Source organism: Vigna umbellata, chromosome 7 (genome assembly GCF_029865625.1).
Source record: "Vigna umbellata cultivar VRB3 chromosome 7, Vumbellata_1.0, whole genome shotgun sequence".
In the NCBI taxonomy this organism is placed as follows: Eukaryota; Viridiplantae; Streptophyta; class Magnoliopsida; order Fabales; family Fabaceae; genus Vigna; species Vigna umbellata.
This window is the reverse complement of record NC_142171.1, coordinates 20,067,789-20,081,592: the sequence shown is the minus strand read 5'-3', so window position 1 is coordinate 20,081,592 and position 13,804 is coordinate 20,067,789. Positions and strand designations below refer to the sequence as shown.

Below are 13,804 nucleotides of genomic sequence, written 5' to 3'. Positions count from 1 at the left end.
GGCTTGGTAATGTAATACGCAATATGCGCCTCCAATACTCTTTCTCCAATATTTTCTCATCTCGAACTTCAGTTTCCATCTTCTGTCTAGCATTTCAATATAATCCTGATAACTGGTGATATGCCACGATAATCTTTGTCTTATTATGCACTTTTTGTAGTGTTTAGCAATTAAATTTCTACACTATACAAAGATTATCAATTAAATTTATAATCTGTCCCGCCCACTCAAGCTATTTTCATTGGAATTTGGTTAGGATACCATCAATCCTCGTAAATAAAAGGGAAAACAAATTCTCTCCGTTTATTCAATTACTATGCTTTGAAAAATAAATGATGTTCTCATCAATATAAATAGCGTCCCCCATCTTATTTATATCTGTATGGTCTAAAGAACAAAACTCGGGATACAACCAACTTCGAAAAACCTTCTATCTAAAATCATAAAACATGAAAGAATTACTCACCCATATACAGATGATAAATTAAATGTGGCTAAAACAATTTAAATGAAGAATGTAACATGCAAAATAAATGTGGAAATCAAGCCGGTCTGATCTTCCAGGTGGAGTTGCCACAGACTAAGTTTGTGAGAAATTCTAACAAAAGTTAAGCATTCAATTTGAATAACATTTTGTAGTGCTCAACAAGGGGCCACCAAAAATATTCTGCAAGGATAGTTTAGCACCAATGGTGACTATACTATATGTTGGTATCAACCACGTAGTTTTAAGGAGCTCTGTCAAAGGGTAGTGTATCATTGTAACAAACATCCCATACAGCTTCCAAGGAATCCTCGGCGGCAAAACCAGAGCAATTAGGGTTTGCAGACAAAGATTTCAAAACTTTTCTTCTCACACAATCCTTCAAGTACCATTACATTGATTCAGTATTGAACAAATAAAAGCCAACAAAATAGTCTAAAATATCAAATTAAATATACTAAAGAAAAGAGAGAAATGCATGACAGCGGCAACAAAATACCAACAGATGTAATTTGAAGGAGAATAGAAAGTTGTACTTGACACAAGTTAAATGGATTTATAAACATATAAACTCTTTTTCGTCCCTTTAGACGCCAATCATGTTAAAGTCTTTTAATATGCTTGTGAAGAGGACAGCCTGTCCCCAACCAAAGAATGAGATGCGGGTACTAACAAGTAAAAGGGAGAAGCAGTAGAATTCAGGCGACTGTTGGCACTAATCCATTTCTAATTAGCCAATAACTAAGAAACCCTCTTCAACTATATGTCATTGTGTGAATTACCCTTGTTCTGGATCAGGCTCGTCGTCCAATTCATATAACAAGGCATCTTGGCCCAAATGAAGGATTATCCCACTTGTTGGGTGTCGGCCGAAGTTAATGTCATTATTTGGGAGCAACATTACTATAATACACTTAAGCGCATTATATAGTATGTCGACCTAGAATAAAGTAACAGTACCTCATGTTAATTTTAAAATTATTTATAGTTCAAAAATCACAATGGTTTTGAACCCAATGTTGAGATATAGCAAGCTTGTTATAGGGTCCTTTTTGAACAAACTACTCCTTAATGACTTCTATAACAGAAAAATAAGAAAAAAATGAAAGGAGCTCGTAGGTAAGTTAAAACTAGCTTATGGCCAAGTTAAAAATTAAAAATTTAGAAAAACCATATGAATGCTTCCACAAATCAGCTTATGCTTATGCAAAAACTTATTATGACTTATGGAGAAGTTCATTTTAATTTTTCCACTTATTTGTTTCTTCTAGAAGTACTTACGAACAAAATTGTCCAAATAGACCCATAGAATAAAGCAGCATATAAACAAAGTGATTATTTGATGTAATATTCACATAATCATAGTAGATGAAAACATTAAAAAAGAACAAAAAAAAAGAGAGTAGACCAATCCACAATTCAACTTTAATCCTGAATTTGACTTACTACACAATAATATGGACAACAGAAAATTATGCATCAGTTTGTACTGAGGAATGTAATACAAAACGTCTGACGTTTGATTTTCTACATATGAATGAAAACTCAGGAGGATGGGAATTAGAGATTTAGTAACATGCTGGAATCCAACAAAATTGGAAATACCACCACATCATTATGTGGCATGGAAAAGAGAAAAAGTCGTAAGTTTTTCTTCACCAATGCTTAATGTACGCCATTAGACAATATAAGAACAATTAAACTATGATAAAGCACAGTAACAACATAAACCACCATCTCATAATTTTACAACTCTGAATCGTCAAACTTATCTTTGATCCAAATTGAAGTAAAATCCATCTTTCAAGTACCTAAGGCTACTACTAGAAACTATATGTTCTTTCTCAAGTTTAATGTTAAACCAGGCCCCCTAGTGATTAACACCCTCTACCTTAAATGACTGTGGTTATGCTAATGCTGGCAGTCCATCCTGATGTTCCGTGAGTACTCATCCTCACGTAGAGGGGGTAGGTCATGTGTGGGAACGGCAGGAGGTCCTAGTCCTTAGGGGTACTTTGGATAGGGCTAACCTCGAGTGGCAGCTGTTGAGTGTATCCCAGTTACTACATCACTCGGGTGCAAGGACGCCTGTAGCTACACAGATTCATACAGTCCGGACGGTCTGTCTAGTACTATATATTTCTTATGATGTTATATGCTAAGTTACATGTTGTGTGAATTGAAATGTTAATTGTATATGTTGAGGTATGAATTAAATTACATAAGCTTACCCTTTTGTTTTCCTTGTGTTGTCTATTGTCTATGTACGTTCGTCCTGTCTTTGCAATGATCATCCGTGTGGATGTGAGCAGAAGGCGAGGCCACTTTGGAGGACGTGATTGAAGAAGAAAACCTGATTGAAGTGGAAGTTAAAGCCGAGCCTTAGAACGCTCGTTAGCGCTTAGATGTTAGTTTTATATTCTGATGTTCGGTTATTTAATTTTGTAAAAACTGTTCGTCCTAACTTCTTGTAGTTCTGACTTTCGATACTGCTGTAATTGCATTTAGCTCTGTACTTTAAGCCGTTCGGTTTTTGAACCTCGTTATCTTAGTGTAAAGACTGCATTGTTTTACTGTTAAATGTAATTAAATTCTGATTTATGGTTATTACTGTATTTTGGAATGTTACAGATACTATGCATAAACGAATATGGGAATGTAACTTTAGAATCAACTATTCTATTAAAAGATATTTTATGTCCCACAATTGACCAATAGCCTTGTTTCTATACAAAAACCTACAAAATATTTGAACTGTTTAGTAAATTCTTTCTCTTCTTATTGTGTATTTCAGGACTTCGCCACTGGTTAGACAATTTGAATTGCTAAGGAGCAAGGTGGGTTGCATCTATTGAAATTGACTGACACTTCGTTAAAGATAATCTTGATAGGGACATAGTGGCTACAACTCATGTCCCTACAAGATTTTCATACAGCAGATTTATCAGGACAGATTCTAGAATCTTGTAGGTAAGTTGGAAAGTGTTGATATTCATTTACTAATTTGAGGCAAAGTGTTGTGAATAACAAATTATTTGGATAAAAAATATTCTCAATATCTCAACAATATTAGGAAAAAACATCTTCAAAATCTTCTTATTCATTTCAACATGTTTTTAATTCGTTTTTTAAAGAATTTTATTATTACTAATAGAGATGATGGGAATGTAATTGCTGTGATTGTTACAAATAAAATAATTCTTTATTTTTTTATATAGTTCAACTGATACTTGCTAACATTAATCTAGGAAAAGATTCAACTAAAATAAATGGGCTGTCTTATTGAATGAGGGAAATTGAAAGTTTACCTGTTCATGCCCTCGTAGTTTCAAGAAACCTCGTAGTAGTTCTCGCTTATAATGACAATCGCCACTTAGATGACTAGTTCGTATCTGTTTTACAATGCCATAAAAAATATCAATTAAAGGGGTTTGACAAACCAACATAATCCTGGTAGGGAAAGAATGTAAGATACGAACCTCAGTACAAGCATGGTGAGCACAATCCGACCAATCCAAGTTAGCAGCACGACAATCATCAAATGCATGAATTAATTCACGAACTACCACCTGGTTGACATCATCTTGAATTCGTACATAATTACTGCACACTTTTATCTGGGAGAATGGAAAACATTACCATTCAGCCAAAGTAAAAGCATTGATCACAACACTAATTCAACCAACAAAACCATGATAGTCAAAATTGAGCTTTTACCCTAGATTGGAAAGGAAAATATGAAGCATAAATTAGAAGATAATCACACTTTAAGGAATATAAATTCATACACACAAAATCATCATTTCTCACTCTGCTTTTAAAGAAATAAATGGTCTTCGAAAGAAAAAATGAGCTTTGAAAAGAAAAAAAATAGGCATCTTTCATCCTGCACCCCAAAAATGTTGTAATTTCCAAACTACCATAAAAAGAAGGAAGGTCAAGCTTGGGTTTCATATGATGTTCTCTATGATTGTGGTGTCTCCTAGGAGGGGGTTGATAGTAGGAAGGTCTATGTAATTTCCATGCTAGAAAAGCTCCAAGTCGCAAAATGAGGCAACGGAATGAAATGATACACGAAAAATTGGTGCATGCCAGGTGTTTGATGGATGGTTCAGTGAGTGTATGATGAGTGTTTGAGGTCTCTAAGCTCAAAAGGCCTTCCAACAGGGAAAGAAGCTAAAGGAGAGTGTGATGAATTGTCACACAAGTTATCCAAGAGTATAAAAGTCTGGAGTAAACTCAACAACAATTCATTTATACTTCAAAGATGATTTTACAAAAGAGAGGTCCTTCTATTTATAGGTGAAGAAGGCCCTCCATTTCTGACTTGCAATGCATCTAAAAATAAAAAATGAAGTGTGTTGGAGAAGCTAAGAAGCTTGGAGCGCACGTTTCTTTAAGTGCATATTCAAAACATGCCAATTTAAAATTCTAATTCGCAATGGTTGGGCGTCTGAAGGTCTTGGCTTAGGGCGGTAGTTGGTCCGGAAAGCAACTCTCCTTGTATTTTGAATCCGGACGCTATGCTGCCAATTCTGGAAATAACACATTTTCCTCCTTTTGATTCCTTTGCTTCCTTTAGCTTACCAAGCTTCCTATGTTGATTATGCATGGTCTCCAACCTTTATTTAGGTCCTACAAAATAGTACAAATGTATTTAGCAAAGAGAAGAAGGATTTTAATAAGTGATTCTCCATAGGAGTAATGTGTTGGGTGATCCTTCTTCTTGAATCTTCTTTGACATGGCTCTTGTGAGAGGACCTATGTGAATGAAGCTTAGATGGTCCACCATCATACCTGATAGGTTTCCGAACAAGAAACCTGATCAAGAACTCCCTCTCAACCTCTCACAACAAAGATACAGAGAAGAATGGAAAGAATCTGGTATTATTCACAAAGGAATAGTTTGTACAGTCAAGATACAGGGGCATAATCCCCTTCACAGGTCTAAGGCCTGTCAACAATCAAAGTCTCAAAAAGTCCCTTCTAACTATACAATCAATATATTATACAATTCCTCTGCCTTCTATCCTAATCCCATTTCCCATTATATCCAAATACCCTATATCCTAACATTACACCCCGCTGCAGAACAACCTTGTCCTCAAGGTTGGAATCGGGAAGCTTGATTTCATGGCTCCTCTTCCTCGTCAGGTTACCATATGAAGGTTGCGTGTTCGTTTCACGTCGGGTTCACCATATGAAGGGAATCCACTGGCTATAACCTCCAATTCAAGTTAGGAGGCTTGGGTGGTGACAAATCCTCCTCTTCTTCTTCGGCCAATGTCAACATTCACAATCCCTTCTCTGGGCATTGATGGCCTGGACTAAACGGCCCTCCGCACCTAAAACACCTTCCCTCCTCCCTTCTCTTCACGAACTCCGAGTAAGGTAAGTTTCGGATATTTCTCCCCATACCATCGAAACTGGGTTTCGCTATTCCGCTTCCCTGGGTCGCCTCCTTATCCATTGATCCTACACTCTCCGCTACCCCTCCTCGGCCCTGCGCATCGCGACTGTGTTCGACTCGCGCTACCACCCCGGTCGTCCTCCCCCACGAACTCTGATTCTTGGTCGTCAGTCCGCCTCCGATCTTCGAAAGGTTACACATCTTCTCCACATCACGCGCGATTTGCATGGCTGTCATCAAATCTTGTGTATCATGCGGTCTCACGTGATCGCACACCTCTTCTTGGAGACCCGCCATGAAGTAATCCAGAAGTTGTTCTTCAGGAATCTTGGTTGTCTGTCCCACAAAAACTTCAAAATCCCGAATGTAATTGTCCACTAGTCCCGCTTGTTTAATGGCCGCCATCCTCTCATAAATCGACCCTCGAGTTCCCCCTCCGAACCTAATCACCATCGCTCTCTTCAAGCCTTCCCAAGAGTTGTTCTTGGTTTTCTCCCTCCAAAAGCGAAACCAATACCCCCGTGTATCCCTCCATGCCGATGAAGGCCAATTGCAATTTTTCTTCTTTGGCCACTCTTTGCACTTCAAAATTTTTTTCTGCCCTATCGATTCAAATCAATGGATCCCCACCTTCAAACACGGGTAACTCCACCCTTTTCCTCCAGTTAGACTGTCCTTCTTGGTTCCCTTCCCCACATCTTTCTCTCTCTCCGTCGTGTCTACCCTCGTTCTCATTCACTGACGATTGACTTCCATCTTGGTGCCGATCGTTCCGGTGGTGATTACGATCTACCATCATTCTCAAAATCGCCTGAATGTCTTGGCGCATCGCCGCGGACTCCTGTCTCAGAGCCACCATGTTCACCTTCGTCTTCGCTATCGCAATTTCTACAGCCTCTAACTGACCTTCTACCGCCACCACTCTCCGCTCCATCACTCCTGATTCTTCCCTCACCCAATCAGATCCAGCAGGTTGGACCAATTTTATAGGTTTCCGAACAAGAAGCCTGATCAAGAACTCCCTCTCAACCTCTCACTACAAAGATACAGAGAAGAATGGAAAGAATCTAGTATTATTTACAAAGGAATAGTCTGTACAATCAAGATACAGGTGCATAATCCCCTTCACAGGTCTAAGGTCTGTCAACAATCAAAGTCTCAAATACCCTATATCCTAACAATACCCCTTATTAAAATCCTTACAAATTATTTTTTATAATTTACAGATTGGATATACTGGAAGGTATTTCCGAATCCAAAACATTCCAACTGGAACATTTGTAACATCCCAAAATTATACAGTCAACAACTATATAGAATATTCACATGTATTAATATGTCAAAACAGTCTTAAAATTTAAGGGAAAAAAAAATTCACCAGTGGCCGAACGGCCTTACGTATATACATATAAGCGTGCGAGCGTTCAGTAAATAATAAGGACGAACGGTTTACAAAATAAATACCGAACGTCCCAATTTTTCAACATACACCAAAAGAGCGCTCGTTCTAGAACGGCCCGCTAACCTAACTAATCTAACAGATCACCGAACGACCTACTGTTCGGCCTTCACTTCAATTTCTACTAAGTTCTCTTCAGCAAAGACTTCCTTTTCAAGCGCTTCCTCCAGAGAGGCATCTCCCTCTGCTCACATCCACATGGATGATCATTGCATTGAAAAGACGGATACACATATACGGACAACACAATGGAAAATGCAAGGGTAAGCTTATTACATTTAATTCAAGTAAAACATACATTTCATAACATATCAAATACACATCAAGTAAGTCACAATACATACTTCAATTCATTCATTAATTCAATCAAATCCCTGATACTAGACCGACCGTCCGGACTGTATGAATCCTGTGTAGCTAAGGCGTCCGTGCACCCAGGTGGAATTACTGGAATTCTCATCAGCTGCCACCTGAGGTTAGTCCGTTCTGTCCAAGTTACAGTTATGGACTAGGACCTCCTGCCATTCCCACGCATGACATACTCCTCTCTACTTGAGAACGAGTACTCACGGAATATCAGGATGAACCATCATCTAAGCTTACCACGTTCATACTTTACCAATCTCAATTTCCATTCAAGAGTCGTTCCTCCCTGGAACGCTCGTTCAAAAGTCACAATCATAATTTCAGTTCTTAAACCGTTCGCACATCATAATACTTCCTCTTATTAACATTTTCATTCTTTGTTCCACTTCCAAAAAAAGACGAGCGTTCAATCCTCTTCATAACGAGGACGGACGTCAAGAGCTAGACCGAAAGATCTTCTTTTCCGAAGGGATAAGCTGACACTTTTTACATGACGAACGTTATTACAATTTGAATCAGTTAAATGAACTGACTCTAGAACAATTCAACTTATACTTAGAATAAACCGACTGCCAGTAAATGACCGAACGCGGTACGCGGATTTACTGAAATTTAGGACGAACGCGGTACGCGGATCAAGGCATCCTCCACTTCCCATGTAGAGTCGCCAGTCTTCTCATCCCATACGACCTTCGCCAATCGGATTGCCTTCCTTTAGTAATATTTGGTGCGGCTATCTTCTACACGGACAGGTTGCATTTCGAACGCTTGGTCTTGAGGAAGACGAACGTCTTCTAACTCCAGTATGTGAGAAGGGTCGGCTATGTACTTCCGGAGTTGAGAATACGCGGAAGACTGGATGCAGGTTGGATAGTTGAGGAGGCAAAGCTATCTCGTACGCGACTGACTTGATTCTCCTTAAGATTTGTTAAGACCAATGAATTTGGGAAGTAGTTTCTTAGGACGAACGGCTCTGCCTACACGCACGTCCTTAGAAATTTTTCAACGTTAAATGGTTCCAACTATAATGAACAGTTATATTTGAGTAATGGCTGAATGGTTATGAGCAGAGAGTAACTACAGGAGAACTCTAAAGTGAGGAAACGGTTGATAACATTTAAATAAAGAGATAATGGTTGTGAAAGGTTAACCAATCGGTAACATAAATACCGAACGAGAAATTTTCTATTAGGAAAGTCACAGGTCTTCCAAGAGGAGAAGAATTAATATGGGAGTTTGTTACTATTGGATTTGAGTGTGAAACAGAAGAAACCAGAGAAATAGAGGAGAGAAAATATAAAAGAATAATCTTAATATCCCGGAATAAAATTATTATAGAAAACCAAGACAGTTACAATATATCTATAGACAATCCAAGTAAAGGACAAAATAACGAACGTTAAAGTAAGAACGAAACCGAGCAGTCAAAAGACTCGAATGTTCGTTCATAACCGAACGTTTAGAAGGAAGAAATTTTTTGGCCACAAATGATTAAACGAAAACCGAACGATTACTCACAAGAAACAAAATGAATAAAATCAAAAGCTGATTCTAACGGACAGTTACTGTTTGAAGAAGTGATTATAGATAATTCCCGAGTGAATGAAAGAGAGTATCAACATCTTAGGTTTAGGCAGAGAATGGATTTCTTGGAGAAAATGAGACTTCACCCCTGACCCCAAATCGACTCAAATCTCACGTACGTCCTAGAGGAAGAATTACGGTTCGCCTGACTCCAATCCCTTCTATCCCTACGCTCAACGATTCAGTTTCAGAATCTGAAACTGTTCGATTCACAATGTGCGTACGTCCAGATCTTCATGTTTTTGGATTGTCTTATCCGTCTGACCGTTCGTCTGGAGTAATAAACTGAACAAATCTTCAACTGGTTGCCCAACTTACTCTTAGATTATTGCCCAGAACCGAGAGACAAATGAAAATCTCTACTTATCTTGCTACTAGATTGCGTTCTAAGCAATCCGACTACTCCCCTGCTGCTTCTAAACTGATTATCATAACGCACATACCCTCGGTCAACCCGTCTCTTAACTACTATAATATTATGGCCTTATGACTGATCGATAAAGGTAATTGGCTTAAGTTCTTGGTAATCCTATCTCGTTGTCGTGTGATCTCAAAGGTTCTACCTTTAACTTTTGACATGCTACCCATAACCCGAACGATGTCCGCTTTCGTAACCGACTATCAAAAAATGATTTTCCGACTGCTTAACTCAGATCCTTGACGAACAGTTCACATACTATCTCCAACTGAAACGTCTGATGCCGTCCGATTCTAATCCTCACATGAAATCTTACGTTTCATAAGCTCTCCCTCAACCCTACTCATGTATCATCATAGCCGACAGAAGTCCTAGAGTTTTCACTTCACTCATCCAGAATACTCACTTGACAAATCTTACATACCGCTCCCATTTCCATAAGAAGCCAAGGGCTACCCTCAGACATTCCTCAATCTTTACTGAACAAACTGGTACACTTTATAGTAATAAACTGTTATCTCGTGTTCCATCTACTCTGCTGAAGCTATTCTGTAAGAAACTATTAACGCTGATTCCGCACTGGCTACCAGGTCACAGTAAAGTTCAACTTCACGTTGAGGGAATAGCCTAGGCTCCTCATCAAGAAAACTCAACAATCCAAACGTTTCTTATTAATCGTTCGGCTACCTCTCTTGTTACCGAACGGTCCACATCACTTAATAACCGAGCGATTTACACACTACTTACTTGGAAGGACTTCTAAGTGAAGTAACGTCAGCAAGTAACATGCTCACTAAACTATTACTGAGCATCTAACTCATGGACAGTTGAACACTGTAAGGATTAACGAAGAGTAAGAATTTGAGATTAATTGAGCTTACTTATTGGAATAGAAAAAAAAAATGAGGGTTTAGTATTTATATAAAAATTATAACTAACAACGATAGTTAAACAGAAACTGTTTGGGTCATCCAAAATAATTAACGCTCGGCTTAACTCTAACATAACTACCTATGATTTTGACATTATTGACCCGGCTATTTAACCTAAGATCTACCATCTCCTTTTTTTTGTAGAAACTAGCTTTCTTGCCTATATAGTGTAAGTGATCAGAGAAACGAGAAAGAGAAAACCAGAAAGAATAAACTGAAAATTGATTGTATTGAAAAGTTACAGAATAAACAACAAAACAAAGTATTTATACAGAAAATAGAGAAACAACTAAGACAAGTGGAACGCAGACCGAGCAGCTTCCCAGACCGATCGTCAGCTTCCTAGATCGATCGTCCTAGAGAGAAGACTATCAGTAGTGAGAAGACAACAGAACCAGTAACGAGAAGTAACAAAAACCTGACCAACGGTACAGCCGATCGTCTGAGAGTCCTTACCGATCAGTGGTGACGATCGTTAAGGACGATCGGTAATGAAAAAGACCTCTACTAACGTTCATATCCTCACCTATACTATTAAGTCCCTGAAACTCTCAACTAAAACTCGACTCTCGTTTTATCCCGATTTACACACGCCCTAGCAATGCTCCCATATGTTCCACTCCGGTTGGTAAATAAGAGAAGAAGTAGACGACCCAGTTTTTGTACCATCCTTCCACACCGAATCCATATACTGCTGCTGAGTCGCCTCTGCTAAAACTTGAACGCTCTTCAAATGTTGAAAAATCGGAACTAACGTGATGTTCTGTTGCTGCCTATATGTGATTATTCATCCTATCAATGTCGTGGGTTAACCGTATCCATAACCGTAGATGAGAGGAGAAGACCTAATTGTTCCCTACTGAAAATACAAGGAGAAAACACTCCTCAATCCAACTCAGAGACCCTATTTAAATCGAACGCTGACTACGGTCAAAAGCCAAATCAGCTTAAATCAGCTTAGTCAACAAGACTGTGCATGACCAGACGGAAATTAATAAAACGTTAGGTCACAAGAAAACCAGCAAGAGACCGAACGATCAGCAAGAAACCGAACGGTCGAGTTCGATAATTAGAAGGGTCAAATCACAATCAGAATTGAGAAAGAAAAATATCTCTGGCACAAGTCATAGTGTACATCCTCGTTACTTCTATCCTGACATTCTCTGTTCTCAAAGCTTTTATTTGAGTACATCAATTTGGAATCTAAATTTTGGGGAAAATGGTAGAACATACCATTTAATCTCAACTTCCTATAGGAAAACATGACAAACCCGAAATTCACAGGTCGTTTTAGGAACTAACTGCTCTGATACCAATAATGTAACATCCCAAAATTATACAGTCAGCAACTATATAATAGAATATTCACATGTATTAATATGTCAAAATAGTCTTAAAATTTAAGGGGAAAAAAAAATTCACCACTGGCCGAACGACCTTACGTATATACATATAAGCGTGTGAGCGTTCAGTAAATAATAAGGACGAACGGTTTACAAAATAAATACCGAACGTCCCAATTTTTCAACATATACCAAAAGAGCGCTCGTTCTAGAACGGCCCGCTAACCTAACTAATCTAACAGATCACCGAACGACCTACTGTTCGGCCTTCACTTCAATTTCTACTAAGTTCTCTTCAGCAAAGACTTTCTCTTCAAGCGCTTCCTCCAGAGAGGCATCTCCCTCTGCTCACATCCACATGGATGATCATTGCATTGACAAGACGGATACACATATACGGACAACACAATGGAAAATGCAAGGGTAAGCTTATTACATTTAATTCAAGTAAAACATACATTTCATAACATATCAAATACACATCAAGTAAGTCACAATACATACTTCAATTCATTCATTAATTCAATCAAATCCCTGATACTAGACCGACCGTCCGGACTGTATGAATCCTGTGTAGCTAAGGCGTCCGTGCACCCAGGTGGAATTACTGGAATTCTCATCAGCTGCCACCTGAGGTTAGTCCGTTCTGTCCAAGTTACAGTTATGGACTAGGACCTCCTGCCATTCCCACGCATGACATACTCCTCTCTACTTGAGAACGAGTACTCACGGAATATCAGGATGAACCATCATCTAAGCTTACCACGTTCATACTTTACCAATCTCAATTTCCATTCAAGAGTCGTTCCTCCCTGGAACGCTCGTTCAAAAGTCACAATCATAATTTCAGTTCTTAAACCGTTCGCACATCATAATACTTCCTCTTATTAACATTTTCATTCTTTGTTCCACTTCCAAAAAAAGACGAGCGTTCAATCCTCTTCATAACGAGGACGGACGTCAAGAGCTAGACCGAAAGATCTTCTTTTCCGAAGGGATAAGCTGACACTTTTTACATGACGAACGTTATTACAATTTGAATTAGTTAAATGAACTGACTCTAGAACAATTCAACTTATACTTAGAATAATTCAATGATCAAGATTCAGAGTCATTCCAACTGAATGAATATACAAAAGACGAGTGCTAAATGTACTAAGTACAATTTAGTTAGAATAAACCGACTGCCAGTAAATGACCGAACGCGGTACGCGGATTTACTGAAATTTAGGACGAACGCTATTTTAAGTTTATGACGAACGCTATGAGAATTCAGGACGAACGCTATTTCGGCTCGTTGGTAATTACAGAAAGAACGAGCGTTCGGTATAGAACCGAGCGCTACTTATCACTCACGCTTTGGAACGAGCGTTCGGTATATGACCGAGCGCCACTTAGGACGTACGTTTTTAAAGTTTATGTTTTAACAATTTGACTAAGTGTCCGAAGATAGATTTTCAAGCTTCTCAATTTCTCACACAACACTCATGATGTCTACGTTTGGCCGAACGCTCAAACGTAAAGTTATGTATAAGAGGGCGTTCGTCCTCAAATAGAATCCTTTCCAAATGAAAGGGTTCAGCTATTTCAAAGATTTTTCTGAGAGTACCGAACGGTCAAAGACCATTTCGATAACGAACGTTAATTAACATAGAATTTCATATTCAAAATCATCTTACAGTAAACACATTTTTCAGTATAAACTTTCATACATTAAATTACTCATATCATAGTACAAATTCATACTTTTTCATGCATCATTTCATCATACAGCTCATTTTTCAATTTAATCAAACAATAGAACACTT

The 13,804-nt window shown here is 38.4% G+C and overlaps 1 protein-coding gene across 5 annotated transcripts in view; it reads right to left on the bottom strand.

Annotated features, from left to right (window-relative positions):
* Positions 1-344: 344 nt before the first annotated feature.
* LOC148195366 (mitochondrial inner membrane protease ATP23-like) overlaps positions 345-13,804 on the bottom strand; it is a 28,503-nt gene continuing 15,043 nt past the window's right edge. For 4 of the 5 annotated variants that reach the window (XM_088093945.1, XM_088093944.1, XM_088093942.1 and 1 more), the window contains 3 exons: positions 3,964-4,101; positions 3,793-3,876; positions 345-863 (listed from right to left, as the gene is read on the bottom strand). In XM_088093945.1, the coding sequence (XP_087950071.1) occupies positions 729-863; positions 3,793-3,876; positions 3,964-4,101 (357 nt within the window). In that variant the 3' untranslated portion in view covers positions 345-728. Of the gene's footprint in view, positions 864-2,715; positions 2,838-3,792; positions 3,877-3,963; positions 4,102-13,804 lie in introns of all 5 variants that reach the window. The other variant, XR_015780608.1, reaches the window with a different exon arrangement.